General features: G+C 41.8%; 1 protein-coding gene across 1 annotated transcript in view; it reads right to left on the reverse strand.

Moving 5' to 3' along the window:
• LOC108798590 (catenin delta-2-like) overlaps positions 1-25842 on the reverse strand; it is a 177878-nt gene that overhangs the window by 60521 nt on the left and 91515 nt on the right. Inside the window, exon 7 of the mRNA XM_018570352.1 lies at positions 18312-18434. Coding sequence (XP_018425854.1) covers positions 18312-18434 — 123 coding nt within the window. The remainder of the gene's footprint in view (positions 1-18311; positions 18435-25842) is intronic.

Here is a 25842-nt window from a genome sequence, read left to right on the forward strand (position 1 = left end):
TAAGAAGGGAAGTTCTAGCTGGTGGAGGTACAAAGTAGGAGTTTAAAAGGGGGTATAATTGGGCAATGGATCCAGGAGTAGAGGCCGAAATTCTATCTAATGCCGTGGTCTGGAAGAAAGTGATGGGCACGGTTGTCTCACTACGCCAATAGTGGGTCACTTGTAGGTATTGATGTTGCGGTGGAAGGTCAAATTTCGCCTGTAACTCTGGGAAAGTAAGGGAACGGTGTGTATCCGGGTCGAATAGTTGAGCCACAGTTTTTAACCCCTTCTTCGCCCAGGTCCTGAATCCCTCATTATCCAAGCCCAAAGCAAAGTGAGGGTTATTAATAATGGGGACATGCACTGAAATGTAGGGATGTAGTCCTGTTTTTAGTCTATATTCATGCCACGCAACAACCGTATCCCTGATCAAGGAATTGGTGCGCAGCAAGGAAGGTAGCTTGTTAATGCGAGTATGGAGTATGGCTTTTAACGACCAAGGAGAGACCAATTTAGTTTATAGGGTGAGATTGGAGTAGCAAGAGGTGTCTAGCAACCAATCATAGGTGTGGCGTAGGAGACACGCCAAGTTATAGGCCCGAATGTTAGGGAGACCCAGGCCACCCTCCAGCTTATGGACCTGGAGTTGGCGATAAGGAATACGGGGACGTTTAGATTTCCACAGGAACTTGGTATATGCCCATTCTAGGAGCGTCACATCAGCATGTTTGAGTAATAGCGGAATTGTTTGGAGGGGGTAAAGTAATTTTGGAAAGCTTAGCATTTTAAGGACATGAGCCCTACCAAATTGCGAGAGGGGAAGTGAAGTCCAGATTTCCAGTTCCTTCTCAAGTTTTTCAATAAGAGGTTTATAATTTAGAGTATAGAGTGTAGAAGGCAATCTGCCCAACTTGATGCCCAGGTAAGTGATATGATTGTGTGCCAATTGCAGGCCGTATTGCGCAACTACTGGAGAACTCAGGAAAGGTGTAGGGGATAGGAACAGAATTTCACTTTTAGTTACATTTACTTTGTATCCTGAGTGGGATCCAAAATCGTCTAGAATGGCCAATACTCTGGGTACATCTACTCCCACCTTTGATGTAAAGATTAGTAAATCGTCTGCGAATAAAGCTGCTCGGAGTTCTTCAGTTCCCACTTTGATACCATGGAGGTCCGCTTTAAAAATTAGCCATCTAGATAGGGGCTCAATGGCTAGATTAAATAGAAGGGGGGATAAGGGGCAACCCTGACGCGTTCCTTGGAGTAAAGTAAGAGGGGAGGAGAGAAAGCCTTACGAAAATATTCTAGCTACTGGGGAATCATACATTGCATGTATGAGTTGGTGGAAGTGGCCCTCAAAACCCATTTTGTTCATTATTAAGAACAGCCAATCATGTCTAACATAGTCAAAAGCTTTTTCAGCTTCTAACGTTATCATGGCGCATCCCTCTCCTGGTTCCCTAGCCTAGAGCATTGCCAAAACTTTTCGAATGTTAATTACTGCAGCTCTACCCCTGGTAAAGCCCACCTGAGTGGGGTGAAGAAGGTGCGGCATGATAGACGCTAGTCTATTTGCTAGTATTTTGGAGAGTATTTTAGAGTCCACATTTAGTAAGGAGATGGGTCGATAAGAGTCAGGTAGCTGCGGATCTTTACGTGGTTTTAAAAGCACCTTGAGATAGGCTTCTTTGCCTGTGGGCAGGTAGGACCCTGTTCTCCACATATGTGTGAATGCTTTGTTAAGTGTGGGTGTCAGCGAAGACTTCAAAAGCTTATACATTTCTGCAGTGTAACCATCCGGTCCCGGAGATTTACCATTGCCTAATGAAGCTATTGTGTGTAATATTTCCGGTTCCGTTATTTCTGCATTAAGGGATTGTACTTGAGATTCAGTAAGGGTAGGGAGAGGGATGGTATCAAAGGGGAAAGTAGAATGATCCTTCGGTGCAGAGTGTGTGGTGTATAATTGTTGATAATATGAGTGTAATAAATCATTTATTTGTTTAGGGTCAGTAATCCTTTGTCCCTGACGATTCTTTAGACAGTGGATTGAGCGAGGACATTGTAGTGGTCTAACCAGGTTGGCTAATAGTTTGCCACACTTGTTGCCGAATTTTTGAAATTTCAGCTCTCATATTGATTAAGTATACAGGTCATACCGGCGCAATATGGTTTTATATTCCCCTTTCGCCTTGGCCCAGGATGACATGAGTTCCTTAGTGGGGTTAGCCTTAAATGTTGAGTAAGCTTGACGCAAGCTAAGACTTGCTGTTGTCTAGGAGATTATCGACTGCTTTCGCTTGGCTCCAACATACGCTATCAGGCGCCCCCGTAGATATGCTTTACCAGCCTCCCAGAATAGCGTAGGCGATATACCTGGGGTGTTATTGATGGTTTCGTAATCCTGCCAAGCTGCCTGGACTGTATCTCTAAAGTGGGCATCTTCTAGCAGATGGGAGGGAAAACGCCATAGGCGTGTGTCACCCCTCGGTATACGTTTGTGCAAATGCAATGCTACTGGAGCATGGTCGGATATGAGTAGATCATGAATGATAGCTTGTTGGGCAAAGGACAGCAGCGAGTGGGAGCAGAAAACATAATCCAAGCGGGAAAGAGAGGCGTGGACTGGGGAGCAGTATGTGTATTCCCTACCCTCCGGATTTTGCAGCCTCCATACATCGAAGATATTTAAATCAGACTGGAATTGTGCCAAGTGCGAGGGTGAAGAGGGGGTTATCCTGCCGCGCAATGTGGCAGCCGACACCCGATCCTCATCCTCGGACAGCACCGCGTTCATATCTCCCCCTATCACCCTATTCGTCGCCGTATCACTCAGGATCCATGAGGCCAGGGTGCGAAAAAAGGTGCTAGGTGGAGAGTTCGCTGCATATACGTTATAAATCATGTATTCTTCCCCTTCAATGATAATACGAACTTTCACAAGGCTCCCCTCCGTATCATTGTCCGTAGAAAGTACCGTATATGAGAGAGCCTTGTGCAAAAGGATAATGACCCCCGCCTTACGGCCATGTGAAGGAGAGCCTATGACCTCACCCACCCAAAATTTTCGCATCCTGTGAAAATCTACTTGTTGCAGGTGGGTTTCTTGTAAAAGGGCAATGTGTGGTTTCAGTTTAGCAAGGTGTCGCAATATTCTAGCGCGTTTCTGAGGGGACCGTAGACCTTTCACATTCCACGTTACAATGTTAATCGTATTAGACATAGACACATTGCTGGGACATATCAGATGCGGAGATAATGCACCCCTGCACAAAATTCCACCCATAACCTCCAATCACATGGTTCATCAGGAGTATTTCTGTAGTCATTATAAACCCATTTTCCAGGCAAGATACGGTTATCATGTCTAGCAAAGTTAGTGGTACAGAGCATCTAGTACAGTATACAATACCAGCTATCAGGTTGCCGCAATATGAAAAATCGATGAGCACATACATGAGTATAAACAATAAATCAAAGAAATCAAAAAATAAACCGAACTGCAACAAGTATAGAACATATAGAACCATTCTTCCGCTAATCCACCCGAGATCCGTCCGTTTGGAGCAGAGTGGATACACTGGGTGGATTGAAGAACGTTTGAAGAAAAAAAAAAACTAGCCATGGTACTCCCTTTTTTCCTGCCAAAGGTAATCTCGAGAAAAAGAAAAGACGAAATGTCTCAGCATTTGGGACTGTCAAACAAATGAAAAAAAAAAGGGGAGAACCCTTCATAGCCAGAGCTACCTAGTAGTCCAGAAAGTTAGGCAATAAAACAAAAACAGGGGACATAGATATAGGATATACTGTAGTTACGTGTTATGGTCTGCGGTTCATCCCAAAGGACGGCGAGGTTAGATCCATGCAGGGGGTGCCTGGAAGTGTAAACCACGTGTCTCAGCACTGTCATCCCCACGATGACGTCACAGGGAGGAAATAACCGGTAAGGAAAATTTGCAGACCATCAAAAAAGTAGAAACATAAAGAAACCGTGAAACTTGAAAACTTTAAACTCGAAAGCCATTGCCGGGTACGACATCTGCAACGCAGGCCCACTAAGCAGGCAGCTTGGGCAGGAGACTGTGTCGACTCCGGAAACAATAGGATCCTGGTGGCGCGAGCGCTTCTCGCTCTGTTCAGGAGGGCTCCATCGCCTCTGAGGTCAGAGGGGGGAGAACCGACGTTGCCGCTTGCTTCCCAAGTGTGCGCGTTGATCTAGGCCCGCTGTATTATTGGATTCCAGAAAAGAGGTAGCCTCCTGCGGTGTAGTGAAGGTATGTCTAGATCCATCCAAAGGTTGAATATGGAGAATCGCTGGGTACGTCAGTGAGAACCGTATGTTCCGTTGTCGAAGGGTCTTGCATATCTCAGAGAAGGTCTTCCTTTTGCGGCTAACCTCCGCTGAGTGGTCGGCAAACGGCAGGATATTATGCTCTTCAAGGCGTTTGCAGTAGCGCGGTAAGCCTTTAGAATGTCCGATTTATCCACATAGGATAGATATTTTACGATCACCGGACGAGGGCGAGAGTATTTCTGTTGAGGTGGACCCAGACGATGCGCTCTCTACGCATTTTAGAGCAAGGCCCAGCTTGTCCGGAAGGATATGGGAGCAGAGGTTCAATAGCTCTGCAGGCATGTAGGTTTCAGGGAGGCCCACTATGCGGAGGTTATTTCTTCTGGAGCGATTTTCCAGGTCCTCAAGTTTCGTGGAGATTACTCATTGTTGCTGGGTAAGTGTACGGATCTTGGAATTGGCAGCTGCCAATTCATCCTCCAGTAGAGAAACCCTGTTTTCCACCTCCGTTACCCGGCGGGTCTGTGCCAGAATGTCTTGGCGTAGGGATTGCATACCCTTGGTGATCGCTGCTTCCACTGCCGCCGTTACGGAGGCCTGGACAGTGGGCTTCAGCAATTTGGCCACAGCGGCGGTGATTTTGACCGAGTCCCTGGGGGAGCCTGGGTCCGGGATCGAGTCGGCATTTGAGTCATGTGGAGAATCCGGTTGGGAGGCCTCCATAGCCTCGAGTAAAGTTTGCGCGCCCTTTTTCCCAGTCCGATAGTCGTCCCGTGGTGTGCCGCGGGATCGTTCTATGAACTTGTTTATCTTTGGGGTGAGTTCGAGTTGCTGTGCTACACGCCCTGTATTTTAGCTCAGTGGCAGCTCTGGCCGATTTAAAACGCTGAGTTATTTGTCCCGGGGAACCGGAGCTCCTCACATGTGCGACTCCCCTGGCAGGCGCCGGAACCGGAAGTTCTCCAAGTCCTTTTTTAAGGTGGACATTTCCTTTTTGTATGTATGTTCAAAGCAGGCAAAGCAGGATTCAAAATCCCTCTTACATATAAGCCTCCATGTCCCAACCCTCATGTGAGCTGGCCGATGCATGGGACAGGCTCCTGGTGCGATGTGAGAGTCCCCCTGGGCTAGGGGGGGAGTAGGGAGACTGGGTCCGTTGAGTCTGGCTCACCTGTTCCCTTTCCTCATCGTCAATTCACGGGGCGAAGGGCCCTTCTGAGGTTGCCTCTTCCCCTTCTTCCTCCTGTTGCTCATTTGGCTGCCCGAACGGGTCCGCAAAGCCGTCGGCTGCCGTGATATGTGCCCTTACGAGCGGGAGACGATCTGAGACACGTCTCACCGCTCCATGCGACAAGCCACGCCCCTTCCTTAATGAGGATTTAGATATCCACACCATTTTGTAGTTGACATCTCAAGTTGCTAGTTCTAATTTATAAAAAAAACAAAGTGATCAGTGGGTGAAATGTGAAATATGAGCTACTAAGCACTAAGGATATAAATAAAACATATACAAAATGCGTACTCACAATAGTGCCTTGCTGGTTTGATCCAGCAATATTTAATGCCTGTACTTTTTGCACTATTGTGAGTACGCATTTTTTATTGAATGTCCTTGTCCTTTTTCTCTTTCCTCCTGTATTTATGCTGGTACTTGTGATCTGAAGAGACCTTATCGCCTTTACTGTGCATGGGCTTCCCTCCCCCATTATGAAGGGAAAACGCGCATTTGACCTAGCTCTGTGTGTCTACCTCCGCAGGTGAGCACTCACTTATCGTCATCACTCCCTGGGTGAAGGTCTGCCTGCATTGTGTGATTATCCTTACCTGAGAGTTACATGCAGATTGGTTGTGAATCATCTGAGGAATTTTCTTGCACGATCACAATTTTTCTTTTTTTTGGGACTCTTTCTGTTTTTGTTGCGATTCATTTATATATGTTTTATTGTATTAGATATGATTATAAGCTCGGTACAATATTGTTTTTCATAGTTCTAATTTATGTTTGCCTTTTCCTGCCCCCCTCCCATTTTTTGCCATTTTTTATTACGCGTTCCCTTTGTCCCTAATATACTTGTTCCATCACCATATGTCAAAACTTCACACTCATAACAGTATTTGCAGGCTGACGCCTCAGAGGAAGTCAATAGTGACGAAATGCATCAGGTGGGCGGATCTATGTGAGCATTACAATCATAGAGACAGGAGCTCCAGTGGACACAAAATGATGCTGATTATAAAAGTTGGAAGATATATCATCACATATTTCAAGGACTTTATTACAGTAATGGACTTCACATATGGTTATGTAGATTAAGAGGGAGTTGTACATCACTTGTGTGATTTAACACAGGATTTTCTTTATGTACACATTTTATGAGATGTACTAGCACATTTTTTATTTACTTTTTTTTCTCTTTCTGTTTATTATGGTTTATAGTGTCTAGACCATTAGAGCAAGAGTTTTTTCTTACTATCATCAGCACAGGCATTGTGCAACACAGGTGTTGTGTATGACCAAAATTGTTTATCACTTTGTGACAATTTCACATTTCATACTATTTTTCTCACATTTTAGGAATATTTTGAGTTTGAAGCGCAGTGCTATTTTCTTTTTGCTATTTTGGGTGTACTCACCTATTATGCACAGCTGCTCTTAGAGTGTTATTTGATTCCTAGCGCAATTTCTTTTCTATCTATCATAACAGTATTTGTCTTCTTTTCCCAACCCCTTGGTTACCAGCTCCACCCCCAGTACCAGCTACCGCTCTGTAATTGTTGTGAACTGGCCCTCATGGGAGGGAGTGCCCAGCATGATCTGACTTTGTGGCACATAAATCCTGGAACTGATAGATGCCCTTTTCCCAAAGAATACGGCTGTGAGTGCATTTTAGTCTTTTAGTAAAGGCGTTATCTTTACGATCACACCTAATCAGTGCGCTGGTCTGTGTTCTTGTTTTTATCTTCCCTTCCAGCCACTTTTTCCCTGCACTTGCTTGGCAACTTGGTGAATCAATAGAAGTTACTTTGTATCGTTTCCTGTGCCACTATATTAGTGCATGTCATATGAGATCCTGGAACGATTTATAGACAAGCTCATACCACCCACATATTTTGTAATTGCAACTTAGTAACTTTTCTCACATTTGGTCCATTTCTAACATACTACACTAGGTTGTGGCACTTTTCTGTTCCCTTCTCTTCCTTTACAGCTCCAGTTCTGGTTACCTCCATCTGTGAACTTGAGCAGAACACCTAGTCCCTCTCATCCCATTACCTCCCAATTTTTTCCCTTCCCTTCCCTTCCCCAACGTGGACACTTGTTTAGTGTGCTGGTTCCCTTCCTTCTATTTATTCTGGAAATACTTTTGGAATAAATCCTCAGGACCAAATAACTTGCATCCAAGGGTACGTAAACCACTTGAAGACCAGGGTGTTAAACCCCCTTCCTGGCCAGGCCATTTTTTAGTATTCAGCTTTGCAGTACTTTGACTGAAGTTTATTCCGCCATGCAATGCTGTACTGAAACAATTTTATACAATTGCTTGGGGACAGATAGAGCTTTCATTTGGTGGTATTTAATCACCACTGGGGTTTTTATTTTTTTGCTATATAACCAAAAAAGTACCCTAAATTTTGAAAAAAACCTGTTTCTCTTTGAAATGTTATGAAACATTTATTATCAACCCAATTTTCTGGTAAAATATAAAAGACAGGGTCATGTCAGGTAAATAGACACTGAACATGACACACCTTAAAATTGCGCGTGCCCGCGAAATCTCAGAAAACAACCACACCCAAAATTGGCCATAGTCGACGCTTTAAAAGCTTTTACTGCTCATCAGTTTAGTGTTATCAGTGATTAATGGCCCTAAAATGATTGATTGCGGCGATATGTAACATGTGCGGCACAATAGGCGGAATCTTCATTTTCGCACGTTGGCGCACCCGACGCATGTTTGCGTGTGTGAGGGGGACTTTTAATTTTTTTTTGTTATTTAACTTTTTTATTTGTGACTTTTTTTTTAGCTTCTTTATTTTTTTATGCTTTAATTTTGTTTTTTAACTTTTTTTTTACACTTAACTTTATTGCTAAGAAACCCCCTATGTGATAGCCAATTCTCATAACAGTTCCTCTTTATGGAGACATCAGGGGTCTCCAAGACCCCCTAATGTTACCTAGGGACCCCCAGAGTAGCTGATGAAGCAGAGATCTGCTTCATCAGGTTCTCTGTACCGGAGAGGACAGAGGAATGCGGAAGTGATGTAATATACATCACTTCCTGCATTCAGGGACAGCAGAGGAGTTAAAAGGGAGATTGTGTACTGATCTCCCTTTCATCTCCAGTAACAGAGTCGCCGTGGCATTCCCAGCCGCACTGGGCACAGCGGATCTTGGGACTGGCAGTGGTAGCGACGGAGACGGCAGGGGGGTGGGGGGTGCACCTACTACAAGTGATCGGGCGTCTCTAGAGTTTTTTTTATATGTATGTGCATTTTTATATGCATATTTACATGCAATAACACACTCTGCTATGAAAGTAATTACATAGTGCCCTTGTAATGCTTTATTTAACCTCTTCAAGACCAGGTGTTTAGACCCCCTTCCTGGCCAGGCCATTTTTATGCATGCACAGAAAAACTCACATATTTATTTCATTTGTATATGTTGGAAATATGAAAAGATTTTTCAACATGCATGTAGCTGCTCTCCTGTGTAGCACTAATAAATTGACATTGAACTCACAGAAGGAAGCTGCAAATGTGCATGTCATCCACTAAATCATACTGTAGTGATTGCTTGTTTATTTATCACCACTGGAGCAATCTTTTTGCACACATGTCAAAATCTGCATTTCCGTCTAGAAAATAACTCAAAAACCCGAAACATTACATATTTTCTGAAAACAGGCCCGGTAAAATGAAAAGATGGCAGTTGCATTTTTTATGTTGCACGATATTTGTGCAATGGTTAATCAAATATACATTTTTAGTAAGAATACACCAAAACAAAATTTTGGTGCACACAAACACAGTAATCTCCTATTTTTGTACAGAATAAAAGTTTGTGTAGAGTAAATAGATACCAAATATGTCAAGCCTTAAAACTTGTGAAACAGTGAACAATTACAGTACCCAAAATTATTAACAGGCAATGCTTTACATTTCTTTATAGCTCCTCTGTCTAGAGTTAAATGTTAATAAGGGACCTAGAATAATTTCCAGCATGCACTACGATACTTTTTACTTAACTTTATTCCTATCTTAAGGTGGCTAACAAACCTCTATGTAATGACATTGGGCAGGTAACGCGTGCACTTTATGAAGACATCAGAGACCTTTTAGACCCCTAATGTCTCCCCTGCCCTCTGATCCACCTGATTAAACACAGATTGTGCTTGATCTGCTGTTTACCTGGCTTTGCAGCTGGGAATTTGACAGTTCTGAACCTGAAAGTGCTCAGAGCTAAGCCCTTCTTGGCTCATACTCTGCAGAGGACATGTCCACCCGCTCACCGTCCTGATAATGTGTAATGTGGTCCTGGGCTCCCGGGAGGAAGAGAAATGCAAAGGAACCTTGCTGTGAGCTTGTTTTAATCACTTGAAGGCCAGGAAGTAGGGTATACATCCAAAATGCTGAAGTGGTTAAAAATAGGCACACCTTTGCATTATCTCTTCATTACAATATACATATATACTATATAAAAAATACTTAAACAAGAACTCCAGGTATTCAAAAAGTTAACCCTAGACGTGGGGCTAACCCCACACGGCAACAGTTAACTGCTTGTTTTTCTCTAGGGGCCGGCTAAAAGAAGATATGCTCACCTGATCCTCGGTTCTGAGGCAGTGAGTGCTTTCCTCTTTCCCCCTCCACTCCGACTGGGGTATGTCCCTCTGCGTCCTCACATCTAATGCAAGTGAATGGACTGTATTAGATGTGATGACATCAAATGGGGATTAGACTGTCAGAGCCCAGGGGAAAAGAGGCTGTGGGAACCGGACTAGCAGCCAAGCGGGAATGAGGATTAAATGAGTATATTTCTTTTAAACGACAAGTTACTCCAGCTGTGAGCGCACTCCTGTGTATGCAGATTTAGTGGTGAGGGGGAGGCTTTGGTATGCAGCTTCAACAGCAGCAATTAGACGTAGCCTGGGACCCAACAGTAATGACAAGAAAGCGACAGGATCGCTACAACCTCGCAAAATAAAATATATTACTTTTATTTCAGACACTACAAAATAATTAGCAGTTTACTCTTGCAGTGCGAAGGTAACCCCGCTGCATGAGGTAAAGTTTTACATTACTGGAGTTCCTCTTTAAAACAGAATTCCAGCAATTTTCCCACAATTCTAGCAAGTCCTCTCCTTTGTTGCACGTGAATACTCTAAATTCCTTGCAAACATGCCTCTACATTAATAACCCTTTTAAGCTGCAGCATCTTTCTTGAGCACACCTTCATTTTTTGTTTGACCAACCTCCAATATTCATCAAGCACTTCTCATGCTGACCTGTACTGTTATTGGCTGCAAGTTAAAAATAAAAAATAAAATTACCAGGATGTAGGGATTATTGGCAGAAGAGATATGCAAAGTTTTTTTCTGCCAAAATAATTCTCCCTCTCTCCCCCATCAAGTACACACTCAGTCCATTCACAGCAGCAATTCCTAAGATGCCATGAATCAATCGGGTGCTGTGAGGATGTAACTCTTGTGCAAGTGCAGGAGTCACATCATCAGTGGCCACCCAACAGCCAAAGAGAACTTCCGAGAACCTGAAGTGTCAGTGGTGGAGATGGCAAAGAAAAGGAACAGCGCTGAGGACCGAATATTGATCAAATAGTGCTGGAGAAGGACATACTTTTAAGGTAAGTGTGTCCTGATGGGCAAGTATCAGTGGTTAGGGGGAACAAAGGATGGTATTATATACAAACACTACACTTCAGCTTTAAAAAATATAGTTTTTGGTTTATCATTTGTGGTCATTCTGGAAGTATTTGAGTGATTCAAATCTGTCTAGAAAAAGACTCAACCATATATTATGTTAATTTTGACAACTTACAGAAAGTAATTAGTGAGCCTTATCAGCTAGAGTGTGAAATAAAGCAATCTGAGATGAAAAGAGGCACAGTGAAAACTGGACCCCTTTTTACAAATTTAAACCCCAGTGTCATTTAAAAATGGTGCAGGGACATCAGCCATTTCTCCCAGCGCTGTTTTTAAACAACAGTGGGGCTCAGTGGCTCTGGCAGGTCCTAGAAGCTTTTATTGCCGAACTGCAGGATTTCAGTAACAAAAATGGTCCAGCATTAAGCCCAGGAGCTGAAACTATCAGCGTCTGGGCTTCAGAACCTGCTAAAGGGTACTCCATAAAAATTGCATTGTGTTTACCTAGGAAATGGGGTGATGTTATAGCACTTTCTGTAGTGTTCTGCGGCTCTGACAGAGCTAAAGCAGCTATAAGAAAAGCAACTTCAGATGTTCTGGTATTGAGTTAAAGCAATGCCACACAGAATTTTAGCATTTTAGCAAACATGAATAAATAGTCCTGATACTAACTTGTGCCCTAAGCAACCTAACTTGATCCAATCTCAATGTTTCACTATCAATTTATGCAATTTTTTTTCTGCATTGCAATGTATCATTGAAAGAGGAATAAAGCTCACCTTTCATACATCCAGTTATGTCTATGTCCAATAATGTGTAAATGCATTCACTTCACTCAATTCCCTTGAATCCACTCTTAAATGTGGTTCAGTATATGTAAATTACCTTTTATTTTTTCTTTATTGAGTTTTAATTAAATGATAAAGGACATGTTATCTCCAGTAATAACAGTTAATTTCTATTTTCTTTTGATGCATATAGCAATGCGTGGTGAGCTTGACAGCTCCTACTTTTGTCTCCAACCTTCAAGTACTATACCCATCAGAACACTATTAATGTGCCCAGGAGTACAGAACTGAAGGATATTGACCTTAACTTACAATTGTATCCTTCTCTCAAGGGTCCTGAGCTGCCATTGTTATTTGGAAATTGTAACCAATATTGTATAGTCATTAAGGAGGACAAAATACATATTTTATGTGAGAAATATTTGTGGGTTGATGTCACCTCTATGCATGTATTTATTTATTACATGTGTTTTATTAAAAATTAAAATGCAGCAGTCTATTTATATATGTAAAACATTGCCATGTACACCATGAGGAGGCGCTGGCCCAGCAGCAAGAAAGTACTTGCATTTTGGTAGCCAAGCTTGAATTCACCCTTTGAATTGATGTATTGGCGGAGACCTCAAGGGTTGCTTGACCTGGTAAAAGAGGACTGGGAAAATGAAGCCATCCAACATAAGAATGTTCTGGAATATTTCACGCAGATGCAGGAGAGAATCGGAAAGGTAATGCCCTTAGTTAAGGCACATATGTTTATAATAGGTCAGCTAAAGTGAGGCACTTTCAAGTGGGAGATCGCGTCGTGGGACTGTTTCCCACTGTGGAAAGCAAGTTCCTGGCCAGGTGGCAGGGCCCATTTGAAATCGTGGAAAAGATAGGAGAGGTGAATTATAAAGTTCATCAACCGGGTAGGAGGAAACCGTATCAAATCTATCATGTGAACCTGTTGAAGCCTTGGAGAGACCGGGAGCAGGTGTCCGCCCTGGTTGATGGGGTCCCCTACAGGCGTTGACTTGGTGCCGGTTGCTGCAAGCCTGTCCAAATCACAAACTCAACAAACTAAATAGTTTTTGCAAAGAAATAAGGAGATATTCTCAGGACTGCCTGGTCTTATAAAGATTATTGAGCATGACATTGTGACAGAGCCTAATATAAAAGTCTGTGTAAAGCCATATCGTATATCAGAAGCGCAGGGGAAAGCAGTGGCTGAAGAAGTTCAGAAGATGCTTGAACTTGACGTCATTGAAGAATAGCAGAGTGAGTGGTCTAGCCCAATTGTATTGGTACTAAAGCCTAACGGCACTCTGCGGTTCTGTAATGACTTTAGGAAACTTAACAAAGTTTCCAAGTTTGATGCCTATCCAATGCCCAGGGTAGACGAGTTAATAGAAAGGTTGGGGCCAGCCTGATACATCACCACACTTGATCTCACCAAGGGGTACTGGCAAATACCCTTAACAAAGAGAGCCAGGGAAAAACTGCATTTTGTACCCATGAGGGTCATTATCAGTATAAGAGGATGCCATTTGGGCTACACTCTGCCCCAGCCACTTTCCAAAGGGTAATGGATAAAACGCTACGCCCTCATAAGTCCAACACCTCGGTCTAGCTGGACGATTGTAATTTTCAGTACAGATTGAGAGTCCCATCTGCCCTGGGTTCAGGCCGTGCTAGACTCCTTGAAGAAAGAAGGATTTATGGTCAATCCTGAGAAATGTGCTGTTGGGATGGAGGAAACCAAGTACCTGGGGTACATTGTGGGTTGGGGTCTGGTGAAGCCCCAAATGAACAAACTAGAAGCGATACAGAATTGGCCACGCCCTGTAACAAAGAAACAGGTCCTGGCATTTCTGCGCATAGTCGGGTACTATAGGCGATTTGTCCCTAATTTTGCCACCATCGCTGTACCTTTAACTGACATGACTAAAGGCAGGAAGTTGGTAATGATCCAGTGGAATACTGAGGCAGCTTTCTAAAGCTTAAAGAAGCATTATGTCAGCATCTTGTGTTGGTTGCTCCGGACTTTTACATTTAACTGCATGGTGGAGCACAGACCCGGGAGACAGCATCATAACGCTGATGCCCTCTCTCGGTTACATTGTAGAGTGTCCCGTGTTGCCTGCAACACCTCCGTGTTGAGGCAGAGGTGGGGGATATGTACAGGACGCCAGGGATGGGTCCTGGAAGGGCGATATGTGTCCCTTTTATTTGGGTTATGGTCGCTTTAAGGGGTAACAGAGGGTTAACTGTCAGGCAAGAGGAAGTGGCTTGAAAAGACAGGAAACTCCACAGAACCAGGGTGGAAGTTGGAGTAGCACAGGTGTGCTAGAGGAAAGCTGAGTGAGCTGCTATACTGGACAGTGCAAATAATTGTTTGTTCTGTGGGAAAATTACGCTGGAAGTTCTGGTGCTGTAACTGCGAGCAGACTTAAATCGGTGAGACTTTATTTTGTATTATATGCTGAAGATAAGCAAATGTTACTGAAGACAAGCTATTTTTGTTGGATTTCCTTTGTCTGCCTTTGGGATAAATAAAGACTGTTCCTGTTTCAGTTAAAAACGGCTTAAAGACTGATCCCTGCATGCTTACCAATGTGCTAAGTCTCCCAGATATGACAACTCTTAATGAGGTGCAGATACTTACATGTCAAAATATCTGGTAAGATCGTACATTAGTTGGAAAGATGACCACATCTATTCACAGTACAACATGCATATTATACAATTTTTCTATTATCCCCCATGTAATTAACCTCCTTGGCGGTAATCCCGAGTGTGGCTCGGGTTTAGTTTTCAGTACCATAAGCGGTACCCCCGAGCCACACTCGGGATAACAGTTTAGCGTTACTTACCTTGCTCCTCGAGCCGCGCTGTGTCCTCCGGCCGATGCCGGCATCTGTCTTCCGGGTTCCGTCCCTTGCGAGCGTCCGCGTCACAAGGAGGGGGGAACCAACGGGAATAAAAAAAAAACGAGAAAAAAAAAGGAAATAATCAGACCGCCAAGGCGGTTAAGAGTGTGAGCTGCTTGTGCATAGTTCAGTATTTGAAAAGGATTTGTCTAATTTAAGTATGGCTTACAATTTTTAGGCAGTGTATTGGTTAAGAATTACCATATATATGAAGCAAACAAAGTTACACTGCAGTCCTAGTGAGGAGAGGTATATCCATCTCTTATCATTTTCGTTAATAAAAGAGCAGCCTACCTATTGACAGACAAAGGGCACCTGGCCTATGTCTTTTTGAAATTTAGCCTTACAAATGTTGGATCTTATGGAGCTTGAACAAATTTAGTTTGGATACTGACATGACTATAGCACATCACTGATTTTGATAAGTGCTTTAGATTTCTGCTTTTTAAATACATATTTACAGTCATTGTCGACCGACACCCAAACTGAGATCTTCAGATAATAGCAACAGGGTTATAGATAGAATATCCTGGTATCCAAAATGATAAGCAGTGATCTTGACTAAAGACTAAGCAGGTGGTAACTAGTCACTATTCTCAGACATTAAAGTGACATTAAACCCTCAGATTTTTTAACATAAAACAATACTGTAATGTGTGCCATGGTTGTTTCAATTCTCTTTGCTGCTCTTCCTTTTAAATCTGTATCTCTTCTCATGCTGGGCAGAACTTCTGTTTTGCAGCAGACTGTGGATATAATACATTGTCTGTGTGCAGGTTCACAACCTGAGCCAGCACTACAGGAGGAGGCACTCAGCTGCAAAGGGAAGTTCTCCCCCAGCATGAGAAGAGATGGTTGTTTCAATTCTCTTTGCTGCTCTTCCTTTTAAATCTGTATCTCTTCTCATGCTGGGCAGAACTTCTGTTTTGCAGCAGACTGCCTTGTCTGTGGATATAATACATTGTCTGTGTGCAGGTTCACAACCTGAGCCAGCACTACAGGAGGAGGCACTCAGCTGCAAAGGGAAGTTCTCCCCCAGCATGAGAAGAGATATAGATTTAAAAGGAAGAGCAGCAAAGAGAAGTGAAACTACCATGGATTACAGTAAGGCACACATTACAGTATTGGTTTATGTTAAAAAATCTGAGGGTTTAATGTAACTTTAATCTACTATCAAACAATGACTGTACTTGAGTTTGTTCTCCAATATTTTTCCTTCCCTCTCTAGCAGCTTTAAAGCCTGCCACTCCCACCGTGTAACATTTTTTACTCAGCTTGTTCACGGTGGGAAAATTAATGCCTTCCACTAGGCAAGGTGATTTATAAAATATTTTTTACTAGAGATTTTTACAGTACTGTGAAAGATCTCTACAACTGCCTCTAAGCCCAGGATCAGTCAATGTGCCCTTTTCACAAACACAATTAGAATATGTCACATCATTTATTTATATCACATAGCTTTAAAAAGAATATGAAAATATTTGCAATGCTGGGATTATAGTTCATATTTGTTCTAATATTCAAAATTAAAATGGCAAAGAATAATTCAAAATGACATATCAGTTTAAAGATATTAGCGGTCATTTATATTACCTTTTTAGTGATGTACAACTAGGGGCCTGTGTCGACAGGCTTTGGGCTTGTGTGGATGGCGTCAGTTTGACTTCAGTTTGAGATCCTTCTGAGATCTATAAGTGACACTGAACTCAGGAGTTAAATCTCAAAAATGCATTTAAGTACCTTAACTATTAACAAAAATGTAACTTATTTGTGTATCACTCAAGTCATCTCTGAATTTTTGCTGACACTGTCCTTCCTTCTGGAGGGTGGGTACTTTTGTTCCCCATAGTCCCTGTGTGTGTTGTAAAGAAGCCACCACTCAAAGCTCACTCCTGGATAGACCATACCTTCAAAACTAATTAGTAGAGGTGCACTGAAATGAAATTGTGAGACCGCAACCGGAAATAAATAAAATGTCAGGCCAAAACCGAAAATTATTATTTTTCTAACCTTTTTAATTTTTTCAATATTTTATTTATTTTTTTATTAAATATGTTTTATCTTTACTGTTGGGGGCTTTGGGGAAATATCAGGGGTCTAAACAGACCCCTGATATTTCCCTTTTACAATAGAAAAAGAGATTGAGGACACAAAGTCCTCAATCTCTTTTTCTGCAGCCCCAGCACTGAATGAACAGGAATCCTCCATACTGTACTGAGTGTTCCTGTTCATTCATAACCTGTGGACATAGTATGAGTTACTATGTACACAATCATGAATGAATAGGAAATTATGTAGATCACTTCCCATTCATTCATAACTGGTACATAGTAACTCATACTATGTCCAGTTATTTACAAACATTCAGTGATCGCTTAATGTTTGTATACCACTCTCCATCCTGACTCGCTGTCACAGGACGCTGAGCAGGCGGTGTGGAGAGGAGAGCTCGGTCTCATGTGACAGCTGACTCCTCCCCCTCACATCTAGTGATGTCTCCAGTGACAGCTGACTCCGTCCACACACCGCTCTCTATCCTGATCTGTGTAGGAGGTTGAGCGGGGTGGTGCAGGAGAAGAGCTTGCAGCTTTTCTCTCACCACCCTGCTCGGCTCTCTAACAGTTTATCTCCTCCCTGCTGGATGCTGCGCTGTGTCAGAGGGGACACATAGCAGCGACCAGGGGGAAGGAGAGAAGCCATGGATGCACCGCAATTTCGGCCAAAAGATGGCACTTTTGGCATTTTGCCAAAAGTGCCATTTTCAGACGAAATTTCGGCAACCCAACTAATTAATAAACTAAACGTGACATTGTAGTCTATCATGGAAGTGAGCTTGGAGCGGTGGCTACTTTACAGCACACACAGGGAAAATGGGGAACAAAATTAGCCACCCTCCAGAAGGAAGGACAGTGTCAGCCCCAATTCAGAGATGATTTGAGGATCTACAGCCGAGTGATACACAAATGAGCTACATTTTTGTTTATAGTTTTTTGTACTTGAAAGCATTGTCACTTTAAGAATTCAATAACAGATGCATTTGACTGTCAGTTGAGCTTCTTTTGACCTTCTTGAAGCGGGTTTTGCATTCTTACAGACTTGTATGGCAATGCAAAACCTGCTAGAAACAAACAAAAGTCCGTCGACAACGGCCCTAAATGTGTTGTTCTTTTTTTCTATGTGGAAAGAGTCAATTTTTTTAATTCAGTGATATACTGCAACACAGTAATAATTGAAAGAATTACTTTAGAATAAAATTATTCTCTTTCTTTCAAATGTTGTCCTGTATCTGTACTGTTTTAGAGAATGGTTTTATCATTTAAAAGGAAAAATACAGTGTGATACGGAAAACTGGTTTGGAGGAAAATATTTTTTAATGACCTTAATTCAATAACTTGATTATGTGTTAAACATACTAAAACAGTGAAGAGTTGTTAACTGACAGCCAGAATACCTGGATTTGGGAACTGACTCTGGTCGCTTGGCTCTGGGAGAGCGTATACAGAGCGTTGTCTGGCTCAGACTGCAGGGTAGGTGAATATCCGCTTTCCTCATTCACTTTCAAGCCAGGGGCATCCTGTTGCCACAAATCAATGAGTCATTGAGTCAGTCATTATGTAAACACTACATATTTTTGTGTATGAGGGTTATTTTTTTCCTAATGAAGCAGGGCTTTATTATTTATATTGTAAAGCCTCATAGTAGACCTTTTCTACTAAAAAATAGCACTGGTGTCTTTCATACAAATAAGTATGTTAGTGACCTTTTTAAATGATTGAAGGGTGGAGTTTTAACCTCATTTCTACACATTACTGCACATAAAGATTCTATAATGTCTGTAAAGGGCAGGTACATGAACATATAAAACAGTCTGTGAACATTTCAAAACAATTGACAGTAATATTTAGAGGATTTTGTAAGGGACAACATAACCAGCACTAAAACAAGTTAAAAGGTTACATGTTATATTTTCTAAATAGGTTAATAATTCACATTCAAGTAAAATAGCTTTGCTGCCATGTAGCAGACAAGTACAGAGAATTAGAAGCTACATAAATTATTGTTCAAGGGGTCTGTTATGTCAAGGGGTGAATCCTCACTCCTTTTTAAAGACTTGCTTGCCGCGTATCTGTTTTCTCTATTTGTAAATTCATCTGTAGCTTGCATCCAATAGGATTCCCGAATTGTCAAAATTCATAGTGATCGGCAAACAGCATGGAAAGAAGTGGGTGGAAGTAGACAAGTGAGCAATTCCATCCTGTACACTTCGCCTCTGCTCACCCTGCTCAGCTATCAATGTTCCCAACTTTCTCTGTGGGCTACAGAACACCTCCCCATGTGTTGTAGAAAGCAGAAGGGGATGTTTTCTGTTGTTCTAAAACACTTTTTGTCCTGGGGTGACAACTCTAGTCCTCCATTGAACAGTACGGTAGGTGAGCGTTGTCACCCTAGGACAGGAAATGTGGTACTGGCGGGATCAGTAAAAAAAAATAAAGGAAACGACACCTAAAAAAGAAAAAAAATGCAGGCAACATCTAAGGACTGGCAAGTATTAAATCCGTCAAGAGTAAAGCAAATCCCGCAAAATGTTTAGAAAATCCAGAGGATCTGGAGGGAATTGCATTAAGGGGGACAAAACTTGATAGTCAATTCTCCCCATTTGTACAGCTACTAGGTAAGCTATTTTTAAATAAGCATAAAGAGTCAGGCACTACCATTAAGTCCTGTGCCAATCCCCCAAAATGTTTTTAGAATAACGTACAACAGGGGGAGGGTCTTATACAGCTTTGAGAGTGACATGGAAAATATATATAATATTTAAATTACAGGTTTGGTGGATGCCTAAAGATGTATATGTTGTTACAAAACACACAATTTTCAGTGACCTGCTATGCATCAGTGTACTTTAACAATGCATATTTGCTGTGCATTGAAATTTGTATTTCTTTTATATTTAGCTACAAGCAGCAACAGCACCCAGCCCACTATTATTTCAATTACATCAGTAAAAAAACGCTTTTTGTAGGATGTTATAGCAGCTACCCTTATGTTTTCATCAAGCAGTACTAGGCCTGCTTTGACTGATGGAAATAGAAGTTGCAACAGACCAAAATGCAAAATCAGAAGCCACAGGAATGTGTCATTATAGAAGATTAGAGCCTTCAGGTATGGGTGAGTAAAAACTGGCCAGCGGTACCACAGCTTGATGGCAAAACACATGACAAAATCAATGCTCAAAAGAACACTTCCCAACATCACGGCACATTCACTGGACTCCCCCATCCCCATACCTATGAACTTTTGAAAACAATTCTTAAGAATTAGGGGCAGAGTAGGGGGTAAAATTGTGGGCAGGGTTAACACATTACACCAAATGTGCACATAGCTTGTTTGCAACTAAAAGTGGGAGGGGCTTAAAGAATAGGTCCGGAGTAATGTACTAATATTACAGTACAGATCCATCCTATATTGCCACTTCCCCTCTGATAATGTGCAGGTCTCCCTTATATATTAACTGTGTATAGCTGTGGTCTCGATGTTCTGAGAAAGTACTCAATTATTTATTGTAATGTGTAACCAGACAGTTCTGAAACTTCAACCAATCAAAAAAGGTCTGACGCTATCATATGACACTATCAGAACGTCCTGGCTAGCTGCAGTATCAAGGTGCCTAACTAATTACACATTGCAATGAATAAGTACATCCTCTGAACTGTGCACAGCTATTTTACTCACTGTGACTGTCATTCCCACCCCCCATCGCCATAGCCTAGATTCAGTGTGTGCAGCGGCCATCTATTCTACCTCTGGCTCAGCTCTGCCCCGCTTATGTGACTCAGAGAATTATTTACCCACATTATTATTATTACATAGTATTTATATAGCGCATAGCATAGTATTTACATAGTATCATAGGAGAAGAAAGAAAAACTCTTGAAAGCTTGTCTTCTAAGTATTAGGTTAGTACAATAAAAAGGTATCACCGCATACCGCATTACTCTCGTATTTTTTAATCTTATTCATATATACTTCTTTAGTTTTTTTTAGTGGTGAAAATTATTAGTGCCCCCCCATTTTGACTGTGGTATCTTATGTGCCCCCCTATATATTGTTCCTAGAGTCGCCACTGCATAGTATTTATATAATGTTTTCAAACATTGCAGGCATCCCTGCGATTTGACAGTTCCAGTAATGACTGGCATTTACACTGAAATTTTAACATTGTTAGTTAATTTCCGGTAAGTTGCCAGGTATGCCTATCCCCATATCCTCATTTGTTCAAAACGTAGCCCTCAAGCGTGGTTTGATAGAAATTGGCCAGTGGCAGGACAATTTTTCATTAGTGAGAATATGCTCAAATGTGAAGACAAAAGGCACAGGCAGGTGCCTTTTTTATTAAAAAAAAAACAGCATCAGATACAGGTGTCTAAAAACTGACCAGTGGCAGAACAGTCTTTCAGGCACTGAGAACAGACCTAAATGTGAAGGCACAAGAAACAGGCAGCTATTTTTCCTCTAAAAGTTAGAACATCAGCCCTCAGATACAGGTGTGTAAAAATTCACCAGTGGAAGCAAAGTTTGGCATTGGTCAGAACAGACCTAACCGATCTATGCCTAACTTTAATTTTTACTGTAGGCATTGGGGGTGTGATGAATATGAGTGATATAATGTAAGGTGGTCTAGGTGCACATTGTTTGCACTTTTTTTCTTTCAGCAATACAGTGGCGTGCTGTTAACAATTGTAAGCTCCAAAAACAGATAGTCAGCAAAAAGTAAACAGGTCCCTATCAACACAAAAAAAAAACAATATACCCCCAAAAGAAATCCAAACCATGAAATATTTCCCCCAAAACAAAAGTCCACTCATTTTTTTTTATCACCCGGGGTCCACTTCTTCTTCCAGCATCGGTAGTGGGTGGTCTTCAATACTGCTGAGAGTATCACCATGTTATGAAATCAGTGCCTCTCTCTGCAGTACTGTTCAGTCTGATGTGGTGACGCTACTCCAGGTGGTTGAAAGACACTGGCTGTCATTTAGCCCAGGCAGTGAGTACAGTATGCATGCATTTTCATAAAATGTAAAAATTTTTGTTTTAACTGGAGTTCTGCTTTAAGTTTTGTCCCCGCTGCAGAAGTTGAAGGAGAACTATGGGGTGAGTGAATTACACTCATCCCCATAGTTAGAGCCGACGTGTAACATTGAAACTGTCACATGTCGACTCTAATGATCAGGAAGTGAGCAAAAGCATACCGCCGCTCGCTCACTTGCAGATCATCTCCCTGCAGAGAGCGGTGACTTTCACCACACCCATGTGGCGCTGTCAGTATATAACGGCAATAGTATTCTTACTCAATGTATGTAAGTTAGCATACAGCTGCCAGCTTATAACATTAAGCACTTAGTATTGCCCACCATTTTATGCAAATTAGGGAATAGTACATTCATCTCAAACAGTCACACACCATAAACACAATTAGCAGCAATCACATACTGAGGTTGTAGGACTCTTTTCCCAATTTGGCGACTTACCTGTCAAATCTAGCAGGTGTAACTTTAACAGTAAGCATTGCTGCCTTACAAACCAAGGGTTAGTAACAGATAAAATGATACTTTTACTAAACTACAATGTTTATCGTTTGCCACAATGAGGATTATTTTAGGCAAAGAGGCAAAGAGAGCTAAAAGACCTATTAAATGTTTAAAATAATGATTGTTATGGCAAATAGCACATGTATTATAGCTTAGTGAATTGAGCCTTCAGTGTTAGGAACACCTCAGCTGTTAAAGTGTACATCAAAGGCAACCATATCAAATGCATAATTCATATTTCAAAAAAGATAGTACAAAAATTGATGTTATAAAATTACAGAAAATATTTGCAAACAGCTATAAATTAAAAGGAAAAAAAAAAAGTAAAGCTATACATCGCCAATAATTTAGCACAGTTCTTCTGGTTTTCTGGGCTGGAGAAAAGCCACAATCTGATCAGATCAAGTTCCATTAATATTACAAATTCATAGATTTGTTTACACTCAGAATTAGGGTCAGGCATCATAACACTCCTTTTGACAGGGAAGAATGCAAGGTGTGGATTTATCTAAATGCAGATAGGTTTTAGTGATCTTTTCCAAAGCCTATTGTCACCATACAAAAGCTATGGGTTATCCAACCCATATATTTTAGATGGTGGGAAGAATTCAGAATACCTTTAGAAAAACCACATATCATGATATAAGCATGTAGATTCCATTTTGATACTATGCTATGGTAACATTATATTTGTGTTTGTGATCAAATTGAACTACAAGGTATCTGAACAACATGAAAAGAAAAAGCTGGGTTGAAAATACTGTGCTAATTTCTACATTTTTGTTTTCCACTGATTGTACAAGAAAAGCTATTGCTAGTATACATAAAATATAGAAAACTTGTCTGAAAAATGTGAAGAACTTTTCATAAACAATTGATCAGTAAGGTAAGACATTTTTAAGACATTTTAAAGGCTACCAGAAGGAAGTGCTCATTTTCATCTAGGTTTAAAAGTTATTCTCATCCGATCCTCGGAGCCAGCCGCCTCTTAAGCTCGGTATACACGTCAAATGTTCTGCGTGGGTGCACCTTCCATCTGGCATCCCTTGATCAGCTGATCAAAACAGCCAGTTGGAAACTTGTAGGCCGAACAAAGATAGCAGCCAATCAGCTCTGTTCAGGTACTCCGTAGCCAATCAGCTGCTAGCTCCGTTCGGATACTATGACATCCTGCTGCCACTGCCAGATTACAAAGGAAACAGCGGGGATTACTCAATCAATGTTCGTAAGCATTGATGGAGGAATCTGTTCTATTTTTTCGTTCAGCCTCCGGGTTCAAGAAAAAAAAATAGAACCATGTATACCCAGCTTTAGACCACTCCCTGGAGCCTCTCTCTCCCTCTGCTGAGGCAGTCAAGGTATCCTTGAGCCATCATGCTTTATACTGTGTGTAGGACGTGAGGATGTTCTGATGAAGGGGGCGTGCCCCGGAAAGCGTCGACACTATGTAACTATGTAACCCCACTGATCTGCACACAGGACTCATCATACGGATCCCTCCAGTGCTCCGTTTTACATTGCCTCACACACTTGTTGTCATTCTACCATTGTGAGTACCTGCTAGCTTGTTTTCTTTTATGATCGTTGAATAAACTAATCTGCACTAGGAAAGGCGCCCCTCTCTTTGTGTTTTCTTGAGGACGTGAGGATGCCTAGGGACATACCATCACTGCAGCAGAGTAGGAGACAGGCAGGAGGGAGCAGTGTCACAGCCAGCCAGATTCAGGGTTCGGGTGAGCACTTAACCCTTTTTTTCCCCTGGAGTCCTTCTTTAAGTCAGATTTCTGGTCAGAGCTTACACAGGACTGACTGTTTCCTTGCTCCAAGTGATAGCACTGGGTCAGTCATTAAGCACAAACGCTGTAACATGATTCTCCTTTCCTAGAAGTAACGGGTATTTAATTGCTCCCAATCTCAAAGCAAAATTAAAAATGCAATATATTGCAGCTTACCAGTCCATAGATGAGGTGCCTGAATTAATTTTTATTTTTTTAGGCTTTTCCCCCCCCCAATAAGCCCCTTTAACACAACCGTTTAGTCTGTATCCGTCTGTCAGTTTCAAATGGACACAGACTGAAGGGCAATACACCTGGGTGAGGAGATGAAAATGTGTCTGTTTACATCCACTTTAATTCGCATCTCTTTAGGTCCAAAAAACAAAAACAAATGGAAAGGCCTCTTTCAGGACCCTTTCACATGAGCGCCTGTCAGTTCCGATCAGCAGGAGATCCATGCACATCTGTTTAGATCTGGCTGCCCATAGACTTAAGGTGGCCATACACCTTACAACCATTCTACAACTTTTTTTGTCCAGACATCTCACAACTAGCCCATCACGCACAGACCAATGTAGTTTGCAAATAACAATCGTCAGCACCACCACCTGGCTGTTTTCATTGATTGAAAGTAAAGCATTTGCAGTTTTCATCTTGAGATTTTTGTTGTACAACAACACCACTAACCTGTAAAAGTTTTCTAGCCTGCTTGAAAGACAAAAATCTGACAGTTGTACAGCATTTGAGGTTGTGCACTTCCAGATTTTCTGATAACGCAATCGCAGACAAAAATCTCCAGATATATGTAAGGTGTATGGGCACCTTAACACTGGGCTTCCGATCAGATCCACCTGAAAAACTGACAGGTGGACCTGATGAGAATTCTCATCTGAAAAGGGCCTCACACGAGTGCCATCAAGCTAATTTGCATTAAAAAAACTGATGAATACTGAAGTTTTCATCAGTTTACATCCATCTTCCACTCAGCTCAGTTAATTTTACATCATCAGTTTAGATACATTTTTCAGGTACTAACCAAAGCTCCTATTCCCCGGATTCAACATGAATTGTGCTTCCCATGCTGCACTGTGATAGTAGTCTCTTTTTTTTCCCGCTTGTCTCTACTTGTGTTTTGTGCATCTGACTCCACATTCTTATCATGCTTTTCTATGGATCTTCAAATACGGAAAAGGAGGAGGACTGGAATACAGGAGAGGAGACATTGCAGGTACTGGACACATCTAATACTGCTGAGGAGTCCATATGAGGGATTTGTGGTGATGGACTGTGCAGATGAGATACATTATCCCATGAATGTCTCATGTGCCACATCTCTTGCCATGCGAATTGATAGCACTGCCGTTGTTGCTGAAACCCTCCCACTGAAGGCTGCAGTGTCTCGGAAAGGGAGCATTTGAGGCAGAAATAAAGGAGGATTTGGCTCAGTCAGGAAATGTTATTGATTTTTTTTGTTTACTTTATGAGCCTACCATTGTAAAGAAAGGTGGGAGAGGGTAGTGGCTGTTGTAACACCTGGTGATACTTAGCATCAGTTACAGTGTAGGAGAGTGGGAGTGAGTCTGCTGCTATCCTGCTCTAAAAGTTCTAAGGTGTTGTC

The sequence above is a fragment of the Nanorana parkeri genome, unplaced genomic scaffold (genome assembly GCF_000935625.1).
Source record: "Nanorana parkeri isolate BGI_ZX_2015 unplaced genomic scaffold, ASM93562v1 scaffold1512, whole genome shotgun sequence".
NCBI classification, from domain to species: Eukaryota; Metazoa; Chordata; class Amphibia; order Anura; family Dicroglossidae; genus Nanorana; species Nanorana parkeri.